The sequence below is a fragment of the Podarcis melisellensis genome (assembly GCF_964234715.1).
Source record: "Podarcis melisellensis genome assembly, chromosome: 18".
Lineage (NCBI taxonomy): Eukaryota > Metazoa > Chordata > Lepidosauria > Squamata > Lacertidae > Podarcis > Podarcis melisellensis.
In genome coordinates, this window is record NC_138536.1 from 12,643,801 (window position 1) to 12,664,071 (window position 20,271).

A 20,271-nucleotide genomic window follows, 5' to 3' on the forward strand; every position below is an offset into this window, starting at 1 on the left:
AAGGACAAGCAGGTGGATGTGGCCCTCCAAATCGCACCAGGCGGCCCTCAGAATGATCCCCAGCCCCCCTCCACCCCCTTTTCTTCCTAACGTCTCAACAAAGAAACTGAATTGTAATGATGTTACATGGGGGGGGAGGGGATACGAAAGAGAGACATTACACACACTTTTGTAAATCAAGAAAATATTTAATAATAATAATAATAAAAGAATGTTCCCCAGGCCACGGCCCTCTCCCTGGGCCACGCCCCTTCTCCAAGGCCACACCTCTCTTCTCCAGGGAAGTGAGGGCCGGGTCGTCCACCTGGGAAAGGAGCCCATCTGGGAGAAGGAAAAGCCTGACCCTAAACTTGCACTGCCTTGTGGGATATTTTGGGAGAATAAATGTGTAAACCCTGCAGAAATCTGGAGAGGCAGTTGGATGGTGCCTTGTCTGCCTCCTTCCGGCAAATCCTGCAGCCCAGCGGATGCCCAACATCTTGCTCTGCTTTCCTTTTTTACCCCATCAGTGAGGACAAGGGGGGAGGTCTCATTGTCTGGGCCCTGGGTAGGCAAACTAAGGCCCGGGGGTCGGGCCCAGCCTAATCATAGCTGTCAACCTTCCCTTTTTTGCTGGTAATGCCCTTATTCCAGCACCGTTTCCCACTGCTTCCTGCTGCTATCCCAGATTGTTAGATATCCCGTAGACTGTCCCCAGGACAGGTGAGGCTGCTGATGCCTTATTTTCAAATCTGAAAGTGAAAGCTATGGGCCCAATCTCCTCCTCAATCCGGCCCACGGATGGTCCGGGAATCAGCATGTTTTTACAGGAGTAGAATGTGTCCTTTTATTTAAAATGCATCTCTGGGTTATTTGTGGGGCATAGGAATTCGTTCATTTCCCCCCAAAAAATATAGTTCGGCCCCCCACATGGTCTGAGGCACAGTGGACTGGCCCCCTGCTGAAAAAGTTTGCTGACCCCTGGGCAGCCCAGGACGCCCAGACACAAGACCCAGGCCTGTGCCAAGGGGGGGGTCACTTGGGTGCTGTTAGTGCAGCAGTTTGACTCCACGCCCCAAAGACACACTCCGTTGCGCCTCAGGAGCAAGGGCCAAGATCAAACAATTGCAGGCCTGTGGTACAAATTGAGCAACAGGTGTAAGGAAACTTTGTGATGGCTTGCTCGTCATTCTGGTGATCATTCCTGGCTCTGGAACAATGGCAGTCCCTGTAAGGCACCACACACCCTGTTTACCTGGCCTTTACGAAGGACATCCTGCTTTAGTGTCTGTCGATCAAGGCCAAAGGAAGCAATTATGTAAGCAAGGGTGAGCACAGCACCTGAATGCAAATCCAGTCAGGAGCCACTGCAAATCATAGCATCCTAGAGTTGGAAGGGGTCCCCCCCCCCCCCACGAGGAAGGCTAGTCCACACTGAGCGTCACAGCTGACGCTCACTGCCTTTCTTCGTCACTGCCTTTCTTCATTTGCTGACATGGGAACGAAATATCACCCACACCAGCCTTATGGCTGCTCCCCAAACAGGAACTCCAGGCTGCCCTTTGCCCAACCCAAACCACAGCTGCCTCTTTTCCCCAAGGAGGACAGAATCATAGAACCTTGGAGTTGGAAGATAAAGGAGTTTTGGGGTTCCTGGGCGCAGCACGTCCTACCAGGAAGACCCCAGAGGAGTGTTGCATTGTGGGTCAGGATTGTCAAAGCTGCTACAATGTCAATCTTCAATTCTTTATTGCCATCCCTTTTGCAAAGGCTTCCCCCTTCGAAGAAGTCAAAGCAGTGCAAGAGAAGCCAGCTGCACCCAAGGCATCTGCTCAGCTTACGCTGAAGGGCTAAGAGTGAAGAATAAATTACCCCAACAAGCCCCACCCCACCCCATAGCTGCCGCAGCCCCTCAAATACAGAGACACACACCCTCCCTGCGGTTCTCTGTCCAGGGGAAAAGAGTTCGAGAGAGTGGGAAATCACTCAAGGAAGGGTTGCCCTCTGCTGCAGGAGACGAGTTCGAGAGAGGAGCAAATCCTGCAAGGAAAGGGCATCCTCCATTGCAGTTTCCCCCATTCACACACACATCCAACATCCCCCCCACCCAGCCTCAGAGGTTTCGGAAAACAACTTTCTTCCCACAGACCAAGTCTGGTTGGTGGATGGCATCCCACATCACCAGCATCTCGTAAGGAACAAATCGGTGCACCAGGAGCAGCTCCTTGTAATAGCAGGGGTCGAAGGACTCAAGCTTGGACGAGGGCACACGCACCCCCACCGTGCGGATGCCCATGTGCGAGGCGGGCGCCAGTCCCGCCCTCTCCAAGCACATGCCCAGGTAGACGTCGTCGATGGGGAACAGCTCAATGCCCAGGGACTTTTGGTAGATGGTCCGCGAGGTGAAGCCGGACATGAGGACCCCTCCGCCGCCACAATAGGGCGGGTACGACTTGGAGGTGGTCACCTGCTCAGGGACGTAGTACTTGCTCCACTTCTCGCGGATGGGGCCCACATTGGTGATCAGCTGCCCCACAAAGAGATGCTCATCTCCTGCACCCGGGATGCCGAGAAGGTAGCGCACCATGTTGTCCGTGTTGGCGAAGACGTCGTCGTCCCCGTTGAAGACGAACCGCACGCCGGGGCAGCGAGACTCCATCCAGGCGTGGAAGAGGACCTGCTTGAGTGTCAGGTTGAAGAAGCTGTCCTGGAAGCCCCACTGCAGGATGTCCCCGTGCTCCTCCGTCTCCAGCCGCAGCAGCCGAGCAAGCTTGCGGGCATCGCGGGCATTCCCCGGGACCCCCGCCAGGAAGACCCTGCGGATGTGGACGCCCTCAAAGGTCCGCTCGTGGCCCCAGGTCTTGCGGATGATCTCCCGGCGCTCGTAGTTCCCTGGAGAGGACTTGATGGCCAGCAGGAGGAAGACCTCGTGTGAGGACTCAGGGCGCCCGCATTTCTCCGGCAAGTCCAGGAGCAGCGGGAACACCTTGCAGTGCTTGTAGCGCAAAAAGTCCTGGATGTGGCCCGGCAGCTCGGCAAAGCCAGGGACGCTGGCCACGGAGACGTTCTCGCGGCACTCGGCAGCGGGGCTGCGCCAGGGCTGGGTGGCGGCAGCAGGCGTGGATGGACTTGGGGTGGCGGCTCTGGGCTCCGTCGAGACAGCAGGGTCCTCGTCCGAATGGAGGAGAAAGCAGAGCCCCATGAAGCCCACCACACCCAAGATGGCAGCTTCCAGCTTGTAGGACCAACGTCGCGACATGTCCACCTGGGAGAGAAGGGGAGAACAGAGGGGGTGAGAGGCACACGAGGGATTCCTGTGTTGCAGGGGTTGGGCTGGATGACCCTTGGGGTCCCTCCCAACCCTACGGCTCAGGGAATGAGGTAGATTCTCTCTCACACACATACGCCCACCGAGGAATGATCCAGGCAGGAACCAGGAGTAAATCACACCATGCAAATAGGAGTGGACTCTTTTCTGTTGGCAAGCGCTCCGGGGGGGGGGGACGGCAGACCCCCAGTACCTCCCAGCATCTCCCAGTAGGCTCGTCTCTGGAATGGCATGTCCCTTCACTCCCCAGTGCCCCTCTGCAACACTTCTCATACGAAAAGTGCACACCAGTCTTTCGGCATCACACAGCAAGAAGATGCACACAGCAAAACGAAAGTACAGTCCAATAACACTCTCAGACGGAAGAGATAAGACAGTCTTCCGTTCCCACACTCTTCTCAGACATCTCATGTGATTTATACTAGTCACACTAACCAGCACCGGTTATGTAAAATCCTAATATTTTCTGGCAAAAATAGGATCTGCACAGGCTGTCAAGCCTAGTGAGCACAGCAACTATTCCCCAGTAGTTCTTACCCCCATGAAGCAGTTGCAGAGACTGAAGGTCACGGCCTCCCCATAGCCACCTAAATCCCCTCCTCTCCAGGGTTTTCCCCAAGCAATTGGAGACTGCACCTACATGCAGCCAACCTTTTCTCCACCCTTTTCATACCTCTTCAGGTTCTGGGAGACAAAGAGGGGACAGGAGTGTAGCAAGAAACCCCCCCCCCCCATCATTCAGTTTGTACAAACTTAACACACACTCACACTCACACACTACATACACTACGCTTCTGTTATAAATTCATAGAAAATCAACCATACATTGGATTTGCACTGTTCCACTTTTATTTTACTCCATGAAGGAAGGACTACAAAATGGGGAAGGTCTGATACAGGGCAGCCATAATGCTTGAGCATACCAGCACATACACAGGAGCCCTGCCCAGTTGCTATGCCAACCCTGATGGTCTCAGACAGAAGACCATCAGCAACACAAATACACGAGAGTGGATTCAACAGGGACTATAACAAAAAAACAGTGATTGGATTCCCCCACAGGGGGCAGGAAACTGGACTACCTTTTGTCTTCTGAAAATGACTAATGGGGAGGGGGGGGAAAGGGAATCAGCCAGGTGACAGGACACTCAGGTTACCACCACCACCCCTCCCTCAACCCCTCCTTTCTGTGATATATGCATGATGCTTCTGGGGGTGGTCTTGATCTACAGGGTGGGAATTTCAAAAGTTTTTATAAGGCCTTGCACACCATTTTTCTGTGTCCTTTCCTCTCTCCTGCAAGTGAGGGGACCACCCTGTTGCAACAGTTCAATAAAGGCCAAGCCTACAGGCTGTTGTTTTGCTCCAAGTTATCCTGGTTGGCGTCTTTACTTTTTGTCCAAGGGAGCCCTCAGATTTTTCCTGTAACAGTTTGGCAACCATGCTCAGGGACTCTTGGTCCTCCTGTGAAGGTGAGGGGGGAGATAGAGGGGATCGGGCGCCACTGGGCAACCTTAGCCCAGGGATCCTTCTTCCTCTCCCTGCCTTCTCTTTGCGGGCGGTAATCAATCGTCACCAAAAGCCCAACCAGGGGGAGCAAAGGCAAGGTCAAGCCAGATAAAGAAAGGATCCGGGATCCACGGTGGACATCTACAAACGTGAGTATGGTTTGAAATTAATACATTGGGAGGGGGGTGGAAAAGCAACGTCTCCACGACAGCTAGACTTTTTCTTCTTTCCTTCCTTGACGTCTCTTTTTGGAGTGTGGCCAGGAACGTCCTGAAATCTTTCTCTCTCTCTCTCTCTCTCTCTCTCTCTCTCTCTCTCTCTCTGTGTGTGTGTGTGTGTGTGTGTCATTTGCTTCCTTTCAAATCTGTTTTCTCGGACCGCGATCTGGCACCGCACTGCGCAGGCGTTCAGTAGGGCATCCCAAACTTAGTCTCAAAGGCTAGGCAGGAGGCTGTCGTGGATGGTAGGACGGGAGGTTCACAGACCGGGGCCCCACACTAGGGTTAGTCTTGTAAGCAGCACTGAAATCAATTCCAGATCCGTGGTTATTTTCCAGGTCAAAGGGACCCGTGGTTTTCCAGACTAGTGCCTGTGGTTTCCAGACAAATTGCTTGTAGTTTACTGGTAGGCAGGGATTGCTTTAGCTGAAAGATAACTTGAATACTGATAGAATATTCTTTTCTCTACCCCCCCCCTTCTTTGTCCCTTTCTTGTACCCGTCCTTCTATCTCCCAGCGTAATCTACTGAGCAACCCCCCCTTAAAGGGAAATGGGAGCTCACTCTTCTGAACACCCTAGCTGGACTCCTTCTGGCAACAAAGCTTCCACAAAGCCTTTTTGCCCCAGATAGGATTCTGATACGCCCCTCCAGTTTGTCATCTACAACTGGGAAAAATAAAATAAAATAAAGGGGCAAAATGGTCTTTCCAAGTACAAAGTACGAGACCATTGTAACTTTTAGTGGGTGGCTTAGGCCCACCACCTGGAACCCAGGGCACAGCGGCCACCTCAGGGATCCTTCAACAAAATCAGGGTGTGAACCCTTAGGGAGAGCTGAACACATCAAATTTGTGTTGTTAAACTATAACCTAAAGCTAGAACATAAAACCGTAAACTTAATGGTGCTCAGAAGGCAGTAGATATAATCACAGCCCAGCCTGAGAGCCCACGCATTAGAGATCTTAGTTTCTCTTTTAAAAAAAAATGAATAAGAGATATACTCAAAGTTTTAGAAATATTTAAAGGTTTTGTGTTTACATTGGCTTCGGCATCCACAGACTGTTCTTAAATGCACATAGTTTTTAAATTGCAAGCTTGCTTCAAAAAATTTAAATCTAAGGAAGCCATGTTGGGCCTTATCAATCTGAAACAAGACAAAATGAGAATGAAGTGTGCAAATGTTTGTTATTTGAGAGAGGCTCCAAAGAGTCTTCCTCCAAGTAGCTTAAGTGAGGAGTATGATTTTAAGTTGATGCTAGATGATGTTTTGCTGCAACTTTTTTCTGGTAACAGGAGCTTGCCACCACAGGAGGAGGAGACCCCCCCTCCTCTCCTGCCTCAGATTCTGGACTTCTCTCTGCCACCAACTCTCTCCGCTCACTAAGCTGTCTTACCTCTTCTGCTTCCCGCACCACCCTCCTCCTCCTCCTCCCAGCCATTCATCATCATCCCACCTCCAACCCCTTGTTTCTGAGCCGCCTTCATATGGGGGCTCCCTTGGGCCAATTCCTCCCGCCTCAGTCCCCTCCTCTTCAGGACTTTCCCCAAGCAATCTGAGGCTACACCTGGGTGCAGCCAACCACGCTCTTCATACCTCTTCTGCTTCTGGCAGACCAGCAGGGAGGGGAGTTGCTCACAACAGGAGGGGGATGTGGAGGTAACGCTCCGCGTGTGCTGAGGCAAACCTCGCACCCGGCATGCAACAGTGTGCCAAGGAGCCTTGCGCCCACGCTCCCTGGCTAGAAGACAGGGGTTTCCCCCTGGCCGTTTATCCTCTCACAGATTTGGTTACTAGACATAAGGCTTGGCTGGAGCATGACCGGGGACGCATTTTAGGGAAACACCTGCGAACAGGTGCATTTGCTAATGCTGGAAACGTGCTTAGATGGAAATACGTCATGTTCAGCGTGGTTTCACTACTGTTTCCAGTTGCTGACTTCTGCTAATAAAAGGAGTCTCTACAGAGCTTCTGCACAGCTCACCTGCATCGCCGTCCTCGTTATTCCTACAGGGGGAGATACCCGTGACTCTTCCCCAGCCAGTCTCCTCCCTGCCTCTTGGCCTCCTTCCTCTCCAGAAACCTCTTCTGCCTCTGATTCTGGACTGCTCTCTGCCACAGACTCTCCCCGCTCACTAAGGCCTGTTGCCTCTTCAGCTTCCTCCACCTCCTCCTCCCATTCTTCTCCCTCATCTTTGTCCCACCACCAAACCCCTGGCTGTGAGCCTCCTTCTCTGCACCCAAACAGCCCATGACAGCAGGACCATCCAAATGTCCTTATGGCTCCCTGCCTGCGCTTCGTCTTAGGGACTCGGACGCTATGGGGTGCCAAGCCCCAGCAGCCTTCATCACGGCCAATGCTCAGGGATGATGAATACCATCCAAAGATCCTAGTCCTCATGGTGACCAGAGGGGAACTGCACCTGATGATCGGATTAAGTTGACAGTTTTGCTTGGACTTTGCTGTTGCAGGAAACCCCCCCCCCCAATCATTCAGTTTGTACAAACTCCACACACACACACACACACACACACACACACACACACGACATATGCTACGCTTCTGTTATAAATTCATAGAAAATCAACCATACATCGCATCTGCACCGTTCCACTTTTATTTTACTCCATGAAGGAAGGACTACAAAATGGGGAAGGTTTGATACAGGGCGGCCATAATCCCTTGAGCATCCCAGCACATACACGGGAGCCCTGCCCAGTTGCTATGCCAACCCTGATGGTCCTAGACAGAAGACCATCAAGATCACAAAGAACTTGCATATGGGAGTGGATTCAGTATGGACTGGAACAAAGGACAATGTTCAGATCTTCCCTCTGGGGGCAGGAAACTGCAAACTCCCCTTTGTCTCCTGGAAGTGACTCATGGGGAGGGGGGAAAGGAGGAACCAGCCAGGGGACAGGACACTCAGGTTACCTCCACAACTCCTCCCTCAACCCCTCCTGTTTGTGATGTAGTTGTGATGTAGTCTTAGGGGTGTAGTTTGGGGGATTGGTAACTAATAAAAGTTGGGGGTCTTCTCTTGTTGTGGGCTTCCATTTTGCTTCATCTTGTTGGGGGGGGGGGGAGTCCTGTTGTGACAGTCTTCAATAAAGACCAAGCCTACAGGCTGCTGTTTTGCTCCAAGTTATCCTGGTTGGTATCTTTGTTTTTGTCCAAGAGAGCCCTCAGATTTTTCTGTTAACATTGCTATTTTAACTCACGTGCAACTACTCATTCTACATCCTTATTTTACCGTTCTGCTTTTCCTCTCTTAATTTTTGCCTGTTGTTGCAATCATCCTCTCTGTTTTATATACATTATAAAAAGAAAATTGTAATAGTAAACTTTACCCCGAAGGGTGTGTGTGTGTGTTCAGCAATGCACGGAAGGGGACCGGCTCCTCACTCCGGATGGAACCCATCCCAGTTCTGGAAGAGGAACATTGGAAACTGGCACTAGGACCATCCTAGCCCCAGGGCAGTTTCCACACAGGGAGGAGGAAATGCAGGGAAGGGGGAAAGAGGAGGAGGAGGAGGAAGCAGCTTCTCAGTGGCCTGGGGCAAGCAGGGCTCCGTGCCTTGGTTTGACGTCACATCAACCATGCAGCTGATCCTAGCAAATAATAATGAGGATAATAAGAATACCCTGCCCAACTGACTGCGTTGCCCCAGCCACCCTGGGTGGCTTCCAGCATATACAAAATAATAATAATAATACATCAAGCATTAACAAACCTCCCCCATACAGGGCTACCTTCGGAGAGCCTCGTGCTCCGCTTCTCACTCTGCACGTGAACAAAGGTGTTCTTGTGCAATTGAAGAAGTCCATCAAGGAAGGATGAGAAGCTGCAAGCAAATAAGTTGGCTTCCCTGAACTGCAGAGTGCAGAGGACACTCTGGCAGACTGCGGAGAGGACTCCTGTCCGTCTATTTAAAAGAATCATAATTTAAATCATTTCCTCTATGAGCCTAACTCACAAACAACATACAATAATGCTGTAATACTGATTGCAACACCATTTTTGTAGCCCTGAACTGTGCATTGATGGAGGGGGGTAGCTGGGGCAGGAGACTCTTGCTCTCAGGGTCATGGATTTGAGCCCCACCTTGGCCACTGCAGGGGGTTGGTCTAGATGACACTCAGGGTCCCTTCCAACTCTTACAGGCTTGTCCTTTTGCAGCTGGAGGGTTTCTCCTTCTCTTCATCTAGGCAAGCTCTGGACTGTAAACACCCTGCCTGACTCCCCAAAGCACCTGAAGGGCAAGTCAGTTTTGCACATGACAAGAGACAGCAAAGGTTTAAGTCTCTTGAGAGCCAGTGTGGTGTAGTGGTTAAGAGCAGTAGACTCGTAATCTGGTGAACCGGGTTCGCGTCTCTGCTCCTCCACCTGCAGCTGCTGGGTGACCTTGGGCCAGTCACACTTCTCTGAAGTCTCTCAGCCCCACTCACCTCACAGAGTGTTTGTTGTGGGGGAGGAAGGGAAAGGAGAATGTGAGCCGCTTTGAGACTCCTTAAAGGGAGTGAAAGGCGGGATATCAAATCCAAACTCCTCTTCTTCCCTTAGTTTCCTTTTCTCTGACCTGCGGTTATAATTACAGTGGTACCTCAGGTTACATACACTTCAGGTTACATGTGCTCCAGGTTACAGACTCCGCTAACTCAGAAATAGTGCTTTGCTTCAGGATGAGAACAGAAATCGTGCTCTGGCGGCGTGGCGGCAGCAGGAGGTCCCATTAGCTAAAGTGGTGCTTCAGGTTAAGAACAGTTTCAGGTTAAGTACGGACCTCCAGAATGAATTAAGTACTTAACCCGAGGTACCATTGTATTCCTAGATCCTCTTCCTCCTTCCCAGCCAAAACTAGGTCTCTCTCTCTCTGTGTGTGTTGTGGCAACAGGTCCCGCAGAGCCACTGGTGCCAAGCGCTTGTTATCTCCCTGTTTGCTTTCTCCAAGCCACAAGCTCCAATTAAAGGAGTCCTTATCTGGCAATATCTCCCAGCAAACAATCTGCACAGCCAGCCCAGAGGCGTTTCAAAGTGCAAAGGCAGCGAGGAACAAATTCCCAAAATGCAAAAAAGAAACTTTAAAAATCCTTTCAGGATGGTGAAATGGAGTCATAGAATTGGAGGGGACCCCGAGGGTCATCCAGTCCAACCCCCTGCAATGCAGGAAGCACAGGTAGAGAATCCCTGGCAGGTGGCCCCCCAACCCTCTGCTTAGAAACCTCCCAACCCCTTCTTTCATGGGAGTCCACTCTGCCATCGAAGGACTCTTACCCTCAGAAACTTACTCCTGATGATAAGCCAGAATCTCCTTCCTCACCCTTTTAATCTGCCGGTTTGGATCCTGCCCTCTGCCCGTTGCATCTTTGAACAGTTCTTTGGTCTGTTTCGGAGAAAGGAACTCCCTGCACCCCGCGGCACTTGGCCTCTGCTTGCACCTGAAGACATGGCTTCCGCTCTCGCTTCCCTTTCTAGCTATTTTGGGGTCTGTTTTGCAACCTCCGACAATTTCCGGAGACATTAATAACTCAGTTTCCTGCATCGACTTTGCTAAGGCACAAACTGACTCCAGACCAGTTGGGAAATGCTCTCTTTGATATATATTTATCTCAGGGTGCTTCACTCAACAAAACACAGGGAGCCGCATCATTTACCAGTCAGGGTGGGCTGTGGACTAGATGACCCTGCAGTGGCTTTGCAGCAGATTTCAGGATTGAACCTGAGGACTTCTGCAGGAGCTAAGTTTCTAGACCTCATGCTTTTGGAAAAAAGGATGGGTTTGAATCGAACGCCAGAAGTTGCTTTGCACTGAGGCCTAATGAGCAACTCTCCCCAGTAGGTCTTGCCCCAGTGAGGCAGTTGCAGGCCCTCCAGGGTCCCAGTTTCCCAGGGACAGTTCCGGAACTACAAAAGCTGTCCCAGTTTCCCTCTTGACCCCAGAATGTCCCGCTTTCCCTTTTTCTCCATGTCTCAGAGAACAATGAAAAGTGGTCTGCATGTAGGTGCAAAAACAGAGGCCTGTTTATCCGGAAAATAAAATCCCTGCACCAAATGAAGGAAACAATGAAGGTGGCAGACGGAGCCCTGCCTATAATTTTGAAGGCACCGGTCACCGCTCTGCTTCCAAGTCTTTCACTGTAATGCTTCCACAGCCAGCCATTTATTGGAAACGCAGAGAGTGTCTCTTCCTTATTTGCAACAGCAAGAACAGACTCCTATGAGACGTGGTGGACTCTCCTTTCTTGGAGGTTGGGTGGCCCTCTGTTTGGGATGCTTCAGCTGAGATTCCTGCCTTGCAGGGGGTTGGGCTGGATGACCCTCAGGGTCCCTTCCAACTCCACATTTCTATGATTCTCCCTGCTAACAATTCCTGCCTTGCAGGGGGTTGGATGAGATGATCCTCAGAGTTCCTTCCAACTCTGCACTTCTATGATTCAATACGCCTGTCTTCTCAGGGGCTGGAGATCCCTAAGAACTGAGGAATCCAGATAGACTGCCCCTGGACCTGGAGGTTCCAAAAGAAGAGCTGGATTGCTAGATCAGACCCAAAAAGGGCCCGTCTGTCCAGCATCCTGTTCTCACAGATGCCCTGCCAGCAGGATTCCAGAAAAAGTGCCCTCTCCCCTCCTGGGGATGCCAGGCACTGGGATTCAGGAGTATACATTGCCTCTGACTGTGGAGCACAGCCACCCTGGCTAGGAGCCATCGATAGCCCTCTCCTCCTCCATGGATTTGGCCAATCCTCTTTGAAAGCCATGCAAGTTGGGGCCACTCCTGTGGCAGGGAGTTCCACAGCTTAACTCTGAGCACCTCTGAGAGCAGGAGCTGGCCTGATCCCATCAGGTGGTTCTTCTGTCACCGGTGGAATGTTGCAGGGCTGCAACCAAACCAGAGGCAGCATCAAAAAGGGGACCCCTCCCTCATCGGGCAGACCCCACCTCAAGTCACATTCCAAGCACACCGCCGCACGGCATTTGCTTCTGCATTGCACACAAAACTGGCCCCAAGAGAAATCCAGCCCAGGACATTCTGCTAGCTCAGAATGCAGCTAAGCTGGTTTCTTTGCGGGTGGAAATTGCCATCAGTCTCTTGGACTCAATCCAAGGTGGTCAAAAATGAGGCGAGGCCCACCCAGTGCAGTGCTGTGTGGTGAGGAGGTCAGCCATTTCACACAGAATCATCAAAATGGAAGGAGTCCCCGAGGGTCATCTAGCCCAACCCCCTGCAATGCAGGAATCTATCACCCAACGTAGGACTCAAACCCATGACCCTGAGATTCCAGCTGTATAGTTCTCATAATCTATCTGTGATTCCTAGTTGTGAACAGGTTCTCAAAGTCAGGCTGAGAGTGAGCGACTGGCCCCCAAGGCATCATCACCCAATGAGCACTGAGCAGGGAGATTGGGACCCTGGCCCCTCGCTGGTCCTAGTCCAGCACTCTAACCACTGCGCCACCGCTGCCTCCACAAATAGCCTCAGCTAGATAGGAACCAGGGCAGGGGGTTGGGCTGGATGACCCCTGGGGTCCCTTGCACCTCTACTGTTCCACAAATGGTCTAGCTCAGCAGAACCTGTCCTGTTTCAGTCTTTTTGGGAGCCAAATTCAGGGTGACCTCTACTCAGAGTAGACTCACCGAAACCAGAGCAAGCTCAGTGAGCCACGCCAGCTGATTTGGGCAGGTTCTGCTCCGAGTGAGATGCCACCTGCGGAGGAAGAAGTGGCTTATTTTATTTTGCAAACGGGACCAAAAAACAATTTCCAGAGAAAAAGGGATAAATCTGTCCTCTGGGGAGGTTGCCCAATCTCGGCGCGGAGCCCCGGCTGGTTCTGGGGGGAGTCAACAGTTTCTTAAGGGGACCAGAAATGCCTGTTGGGCGAGTCGCTCTTTTGCAAGAGGCCCCAGGGCACGCTAGGCGGTAATAATTTGGCAAAATCTGCCCCAAGTTAAGAGTGAGTCACCAGAGGCAGCCTGGGGAGCAGGGCTGAGCTTGGGTGCTGGATCTCCGGTAAACTTGGAGATCTCACGGGACCTGGAATCCAGGGGTTGGGGGGACCCCAAGTGTAGCAGGAGGAGCCAAAAAGGGGGTGAAGCAGCCCACCTAGTCCAGCTCCCTGTCCTCCCAGTAGCCAAATGTCCCCAAGGACTGGGGAATGGAGATAGACTCCTTCTGGACCTCCTTCTGTTGCAGCTTAGAAATTTGATTTATTCACATATTCAGGCCTGGATTTAGATGGAGAGAGTGCAAACCTGACAGCCTGGTCGTCTCATGAGGGGTTTGTTCCCCACTAGAGACCAAAGCATCTCCAGAGGGAAAATGTCAGGTTCTGCACTTAGGCAGGAAGAACGAGATGCACAAATATAAGATGGGGGACACCTGCCTTGCCAGTAGAATCATAGAATGGTAGAGTTGGAAGGAACCCCAAAGGTCATCCAGTCCAACCCCCTGGAAGGCAGGAATCTCAGCTCAAGCATCCATGACAGGTGGCCACCCAACCTGTGCTTAAAAACCTCCAAGGAAGGAGAGTCCATGTGAAAAGGACTGAGGGGTCTTGGTGGACCACAAGCTGAACATGAGTGAACAGTGTGATGCAGCAGCGAAAAAAGCTAATGCCATCCTAGGTCACATCCACAAGTCTAGTTTCCAGATCCAGAGAAGTCACAGTGCCACTCTATCCTGCCTTGGTCAGGTCACACCTGGAATTCTGTGTCCAGTTCTGGGCACCACAATTTAGGAAGGATGTTGACAAGCAGGAAGGTGTGCAGAGGAGGGAGACCAAGATGATCAAGGGACTGGAAAGCAAGCCTGATGAGGAACAGTTGAAGGAGCTGGGTATGTTTAGCATGGGAAAGAGGAGACTGAGAGGAGATAGGAGAGCCATCTTCAGACATCTAAAGGGCTGCCTCAAGGAAGGTGGAGCAAGCTTGGTTTCTCCTGCTCCAGAGAGTAGGACTTCAAGTGACAAGAAAGGAGCGGCTCTCCATGGGTTTAGTCTAACCTGAGATACCCTCAAGGGATTGAGCTCAGGTACCTGCATGCAGAGTGAATGTTCTGCTGAGCTACAGTCCTCCCTAGAAATGAAGGAAGAGTCTAGTCCTCTTGGTTCCCAACAAAAGGATGGCATAAGTAGGAACACTGGATGCTGCTGAGTCTTCCAGCTCAGCCGGCAGCAGATCTCCGGGACTGGGGGAAGGGTGCCTCTTCCAGCCCTACCTGGAGACGTTGTGGGGTTCAAATCCTCCCACCTGGCCACAAATCGTCTGACCTGGGGAGCCAGCTGTGTGGCCTCTCAGTCTAGCCTTCCTCGAAGGATTGTTGTACAGTTCACATGGAGAGAGAGAGAGAGCGCCACATTCCTCCTTCTCACTGGCTGGGATCTTTGGAACTCCCTTCCTCAGGAAAACAGCCCAGATCCTTCCTGGCTGAAGATTTCCTTGTTCCAACAGTCTTTGGGGAGCTGACTGCTTTAATGAAAAGTTGCTGCTGTTTCTATTTAAAACAGATTTTATAGATATAGATAGTCTTTTGTCTATCAATGTTTAACTGCTTTTTAATTACCCCCCCCCCCGAAAAAATGTGGTTCTTGCTTTTATATGTCAGCTGCCTTGAGTCCCTTTCACATGGCCTATAAATAAATACATAAGAATAAATGCATGCATCTTCTGGAACGGCCTGCAGGGCGCCAGTCTCTTCCAGCTCTTCCAAACTACAACTCCCAGAGGCCCCAAACCAGCGCCGCACAGAGGACATCAATCCCTGCAGGGCTGATCACCACTGCACCTGTTTACTGCTCAGTATGGCTCTTCATTTTTTGGATTATTTACTTTTTATACCATTTAACTCTTGCTAGTTTTTTTTTTAATTTTCATCCAGAAATTGTCTTTAACAGCTGCAAAGATTTATAATAGCTAAAAAGCAAACACTAAGATTATAGAGCAATAGCTAAAAGGTAAACGCTAAGGTTATAATAGCTTAAAAGTGCTTAAGATTATAACAGCTAAAAACTGGAAGGGAAAAAAGCACATGTCCCACTACACCTGAATGGGTTGAGAAAAATCTGGAAACTCTGAGTAAGATAATAATTACAACCAGCCCTGTGTGTTAGTAGGGAGGAAATAGATTTATTTATTTTTTTGGCAATGTTTTGGATCAACAAGTTCAGAGGCAAAGTCCAGCCTAATGCTGCTTTGAACCTGCTGTGACAATATTTCTTTATCATGGGTTTATTGTGCTTATCTGGAGAATAATAATAATCATAATAATTTATTATTTATACCCCGCCCATCTGGGTGGGTTTCCCAGCCACTCTAGGCGGCTTCCAGCAGAATATTAAAATGCAATAGTCTACAGACACACATCCTAATTCTAATGGGGTTTTTTTGTCCACCCGCCACAAAAGCACCAAGGCTTCTGAATGGACTCACCCAGAGACTGAGCCTCCTCTCCGCCTTGCAGGACTCCGGCAGAGTCCGTCTGCCTCGCGCACCTGGTAGCCTGACTCACCTGGGCAGGTAAGGGGCGGGGCCAGGCACGGCCAAGGGGCGGGGCTTGAAGGTACAGTACCCCCACGCCCAGAGCAAGGTCGGCTCCAAGCACCCCAAAAAAGGAAGGGGGAAGCAGAGCGAGGTCCTGCCTGGCTTGTGGAAGGAGAGCCCGATAAGATTACAGGTGTGTGTTTGAGCGAGAGAGAGAGAGAAAAGAGGAATAATCTCAAGGGCGTGGAGGAAGGGAACCAGATCTCCCAGGCAACACCTGAGCGGCTTAATTTCCCCTCGTTGGACCCACAGGGTCCAATTTTGTCTTCTCCCCACCCCGTTTCGGAAAAATAATAGTAGTAGTAAATAAATGAATAAATGCACTCTACAGTTCTACGATTCCCTGACAGTATTCATGTTTATCATGCTTTTTATCGTGTTTTTATTACTGGTGCAATATTACCCTGGGATCTTTTGATAAAAGGGTATATAAATGGAATAAATAATAATAATGTTGCAACAATATGTAGCAAAAAGGGGGGGAAAGAAAGAGGGGGAAGAAAACAGACTTTATAAATTGTTATTTCATACAATTTATCTGCCAGTTGGTTTTAAAGGGAAAGAGGTTTGCAAGGAAGATGAAATGATAATGTTATCACTAAAAATTTAATTTGGCTAATTAAACCATTGTTGCCTTTTAAACGGGGTGGGGCGGCGTGCTGTTTTCATTTGTTACTTTGCTATGTAATTTTCTGTTTTTATATTGTACGCCGCCCTGTGATCCTCAGGTGAACAACAGTATATAAATGTCATAAATAATAATAATTTAAAACCTGCAGAAAGTGTTTTAAAACTTTAGAAAGAACACATCTTTTAACTGCTGCGAGAGTACAATTGGCAGGACAGGGGGGTCAGAATCACGACAAGGACTAACCATAGTACGATGCAATTTGGCAAACAGCCTTATTGGGGAAAGTGACTCAAAAATCAGCAGCAGCAAAGAATTAAGATTAAATTGTGAGTGGTTAACTTCTACTCTGGATCAGAAGTCTGTAATTAGGTCTCTGTTGGCGATTCATGGAGGCTTTGTAAAGAATGACAGAATCATAGAATTGCAGAGATGGTGGGAACCCTGAGGGTCATCCAGTCCAACCCCCTGCAAGGCAGGAATCTTTTGCCCAAAGCAGGGCTCGAACCCATGACTCTTGAGATTGAGTCTCCTGCTCTACCAATTGAGCCATCCCAGACTCTGTTCCACTTGCCTGCCAGTGACTGAGCTCAGGTAACCACAGTTACAAAATGTATTATTTGAGCGACCTGCATAGACAAAGGCGGAGAAAGCCAAAGAGATGGCTATTCTTTGAAACTGATTTATGACTTGGCTCATCTGAGAATAAAACTGTATGTTTAAAATGTTGAAACTTGATAAAAATTAAATTGGAAAAAAATGAATTGAGGGGACACCAAACTAGGAGGGGTCACAGGAGATTTCAAAATGACCACAACACATTGCAGACCTGGGCGCAAGCTAACGAATGAGTTTTAGTCAGGACAGATGTCAGGTTTGGCACTTGGGCAAGAAGAACCAGATGCAAAAATATAGGAAGGGGGACACCTGGCTTCCTAGCAGGGCCTGTGAAGAGGATCTCTAGGGGTCCTGGTGGACCACAAGCTGAACATGAGTCCACCGGGTGATGCAGCAGCAGAAAAAGGGGGTGCTCTTCTAGGCTGTTTAAGAGGAGTGTAGTGTTCAGATCAAGGGACGTGGGTGGCGCTCCGGTCTAAACCACTGAGCCTTGGGCTTGCCGATCGGAAGGCCGGCGGTTCCCGTTGCTCAGTCTCTGCTCCTGCCAACCTAGCAGTTCAAAAGCACGTCAAAAGTGCAAGTAGATAAATAGGTACCGCTCTGGCGGGAAGGTAAACGGCGTTTCCATGCGCTGCTCTGGTTCGCCAGAAGCGGCTTAGTCCTGCTGGCCACATGACCCGGAAGCTGTACGCCGGCTCCCTCGGCCAGTAAAGCGAGATGAGCGCCGCAACCCCAGAGTCGTCCGCGACTGGACCTAATGGTCAGGGGTCCCTTTACCTTTAGTGTTCAGATCAAGGGGAAAAACAGAACTGCTCTCTTCTGCCTTGGTGAGACCACACCTGGAATCCTGTGTCCAATTCTGGGTGCCACAATTTAAGAAGAGTGCTGGCAAACTGGAATGTATGCAGAGGTTGTCTGCATGCCAGCAAGAACTTTTCTACCATGGAAAGGAGGTGGCGGACTCTCCTTCCTTGGAGGTTCATAAGTGGAGGTTGTTTGACCATCTACCAGGGTGCTTTAGCGGAGATTCCTGCTTTGCAGGGGGGTTGGACTGGATGACCCTTGGGGTCCCTTCCTACCCTATAATCCTGAGATTCTTTGACCTCAGAAGGTGTTGGGAGAGTTAATTGGAGAGTTCTGAAACTGGTAGGGTGACCAATGGGGGGGGGTATAGTTGCGATTCTGGCCCGGCAGTAACTAGCTACACCAGGGGTCAGCAAACACCAGGGGTCATTTTCAGCAGGGGGCCGGTCCACTGTCCCTCAGACTTTGTGGGGGGCCGGATTATATTTTGGAGAGAAAAATAAAGAACAAATTCCTATGCCCCACAAATAACCCAGAAATGCATTTTAAAAGACATCTGAAGGCAGCCCTGTTTAGGGAAGCTTTTAATGTTTAACAGACTATTGTATTTTAATAATTTGTTGGAAGCTGCACAGAGTGGCTGGGGAAACCCAGCCAGATGGGCAGGGTATAAATAATAATATATTATTATTATTTTAATTATTGCAGTGGGTTGGGCTGGATGACCCCTGGGTGCCCCTTATAAAGCTGTTTCTAGGAGAACAGCACCTGCAGCTATGTCCAGTTTGTTGTTCCCCAGGCATGATGAACGCCTTCTGCAGCGGCTGTGTCACCATCCCTGAGCAAACAGTCAGGGGCTCTGACCAGACTTTCCTGTTCTACCTGCAGGCTTACTTGCAGACACCCTGTTTGCACTGGATGTTCTCTCTCTCTCACACACACATTCCTTCCCCCCTTCCACCATCGTCTTGCACAGCCTGAGGATGTGCAATGAAGCTGAGTGTTGTGAAATTCAGGACAGATAAAAGGAAGCAGCAGAGCTGAACTGTGGTACTCCCTGCCACAGGATGTAGCAATGGCCAGCAACTTGGATGGCTGCAAAAGAGGATGAGGGCCAATTCGTGGCTATGGATGGCTGTGCTCTGCCTCCGCAGTGGAAATGCTTCTGGGTGGCAGTTGCAGGAAACCTCAGGAGGAGAGGATAGTCTTGTGTTCGAATCCTGTTTGCGGGTTTCCCATAATGGGCATCTGCTTGGCCACTGTGAGAACAGGATATTGGATGATGATGATTTGCTAGGCATGACCCAGTAGCCCCTTCTTATGTTCCAACAATTTAAAAAAATGAAAAAACACTGTTATATTACCAAGCATTAATATACAGTGCTGTATATTCTTATTATCCTAATGTGCATATAATTGTCAATAACTTATTTTTCTTTCTTTTCCATCCTCATTTGCTCTTTTCTTTTTCTTCTCTTTTTATAAATGAAATTCTTCTAATAAAATATTAATAATAAAACATTTCAACTGTCTATTATTATTATTATTATTATTATTATTATTATTATTATTATTATTATTATTATTTACTATGCCTGATCCACTGCCTCTTGTGGCAAAGAGTCCAGTTTATCCAAGAAGCCCTTCCTCTCCTCTCTCAACTCTCCCAATGTTCAGCTTCACCTGATTGCCTGAGAGTTCTAATGAGAAAAGGAGGAAAACTTCCAGTGGGAGGGAGTTCCGCAGTCCAGCTAAGCGCCGGGTGACAAAGGTACTTCCTTTTCTGCGTCCTGAATTTGCCAGCATGGAATCTGCTTATGCTGTAAATGTGTTTCAAAGAAAGATTTTAGGAAACTTTAAAAACCAGCGCACACAAAGTCGTTTTTTAGAAAAACAAGTGGTTTTTATTATTAAAAGAGCAACTTTTCCAACAGCAATTCTCCCCCCTTTTTTTCACCCTTAGCAGCTTGGAAAATGGGAGAGCGCCTCCTCCCGACTTCTGGGCTCTGACGCAGCTTAGGAATGAAAGATGGAGAATACAAAATAACAATAAAAATAATATGGAGCGATTTGTGGTAAGGGAGGAACGTCTCGCCCTTCGGTGCAAAATCCCTTCCGCCTCGAACTGCGCACGGATCCGCCTCCTCCTCCATTCCTCCATTCCCAGGTGGCTGCTTCTCTCTCCCCAACTCCAGTGTTTTAAAATCCAGGCGAAAAATAATTTAAAAACACGCAAACATCTCCTTCCTGTCGCAAGACACACTTCTGGAACAAACCGGAGGCGACTGCTGGGACGGGGTCTGATCAGGAGCCAGCGAGGTATATCCCTGGAAAAGGAGAGCAAGGGGGGAACTTTGGGATTCCTGCCTTGCAGCAGGTCAGACTAGATGACCGCTAGTGCCCCTCCCGACTCTGCCAGCTACCTGTGGCGAACCTCTTCTTGACCAGCGACATGCGGTACCCGCTGCCCACCAGCTCCACATCTGCCCCGGAAAGGGTGCTCCCCTCGCTGGTGAACTGGGCTGCCACGGGGCTGGGCTTGCTGGGACCAGTCAGGGGTTCCCAGCTGGCCAGGAGGCGGCCGGATCCTGCAGAGAAAAGAAAAGAAGAGATGGACCCAAGCCAAGGAGATGGGCCCCCCCAGGTTCCAG

The 20,271-nt window shown here is 49.9% G+C and overlaps 2 protein-coding genes and 1 long non-coding RNA gene across 9 annotated transcripts in view; 1 reads left to right on the forward strand and 2 right to left on the reverse strand.

Annotated features, from left to right (window-relative positions):
• Positions 1–1,456: 1,456 nt before the first annotated feature.
• On the reverse strand, positions 1,457–15,559 carry B3GNT3 (UDP-GlcNAc:betaGal beta-1,3-N-acetylglucosaminyltransferase 3). Of its 4 annotated transcripts, none has more exons than XM_081895770.1 (2): positions 15,539–15,559; positions 1,457–3,244 (listed from the first exon to the last, which is right to left on the reverse strand). In XM_081895770.1, exon 2 carries the CDS (start codon positions 3,236–3,238, stop codon positions 2,093–2,095), a length of 1,146 nt encoding a protein of 381 aa, XP_081751896.1. In that variant the 5' UTR covers positions 3,239–3,244; positions 15,539–15,559; the 3' UTR covers positions 1,457–2,092. The 4 variants fall into 4 exon arrangements, with proteins under 4 accessions (XP_081751896.1, XP_081751893.1, XP_081751894.1 ...); XM_081895767.1 differs by having other exon boundaries at positions 15,460–15,554; XM_081895768.1 differs by lacking the exon at positions 15,539–15,559 and adding an exon at positions 10,310–10,391.
• LOC309361052 lies at positions 15,468–19,139 on the forward strand. The gene is made up of 2 exons (XR_014164337.1): positions 15,468–15,546; positions 18,597–19,139. It is a non-coding gene; the product is annotated as an uncharacterized lncRNA (long non-coding RNA).
• Positions 19,140–19,501: 362 nt separating this feature from the next.
• Positions 19,502–20,271, reverse strand: part of FCHO1 (FCH and mu domain containing endocytic adaptor 1) — a 35,639-nt gene continuing 34,869 nt past the window's right edge. For 3 of the 4 annotated variants that reach the window (XM_081895427.1, XM_081895428.1, XM_081895429.1), the window contains 2 exons: positions 20,044–20,208; positions 19,502–19,947 (listed from right to left, as the gene is read on the reverse strand). In XM_081895427.1, coding sequence (XP_081751553.1) covers positions 19,506–19,947; positions 20,044–20,208 — 607 coding nt within the window. In that variant the 3' untranslated portion in view covers positions 19,502–19,505. The remainder of the gene's footprint in view (positions 19,948–20,043; positions 20,209–20,271) is intronic. The other variant, XM_081895430.1, reaches the window with a different exon arrangement.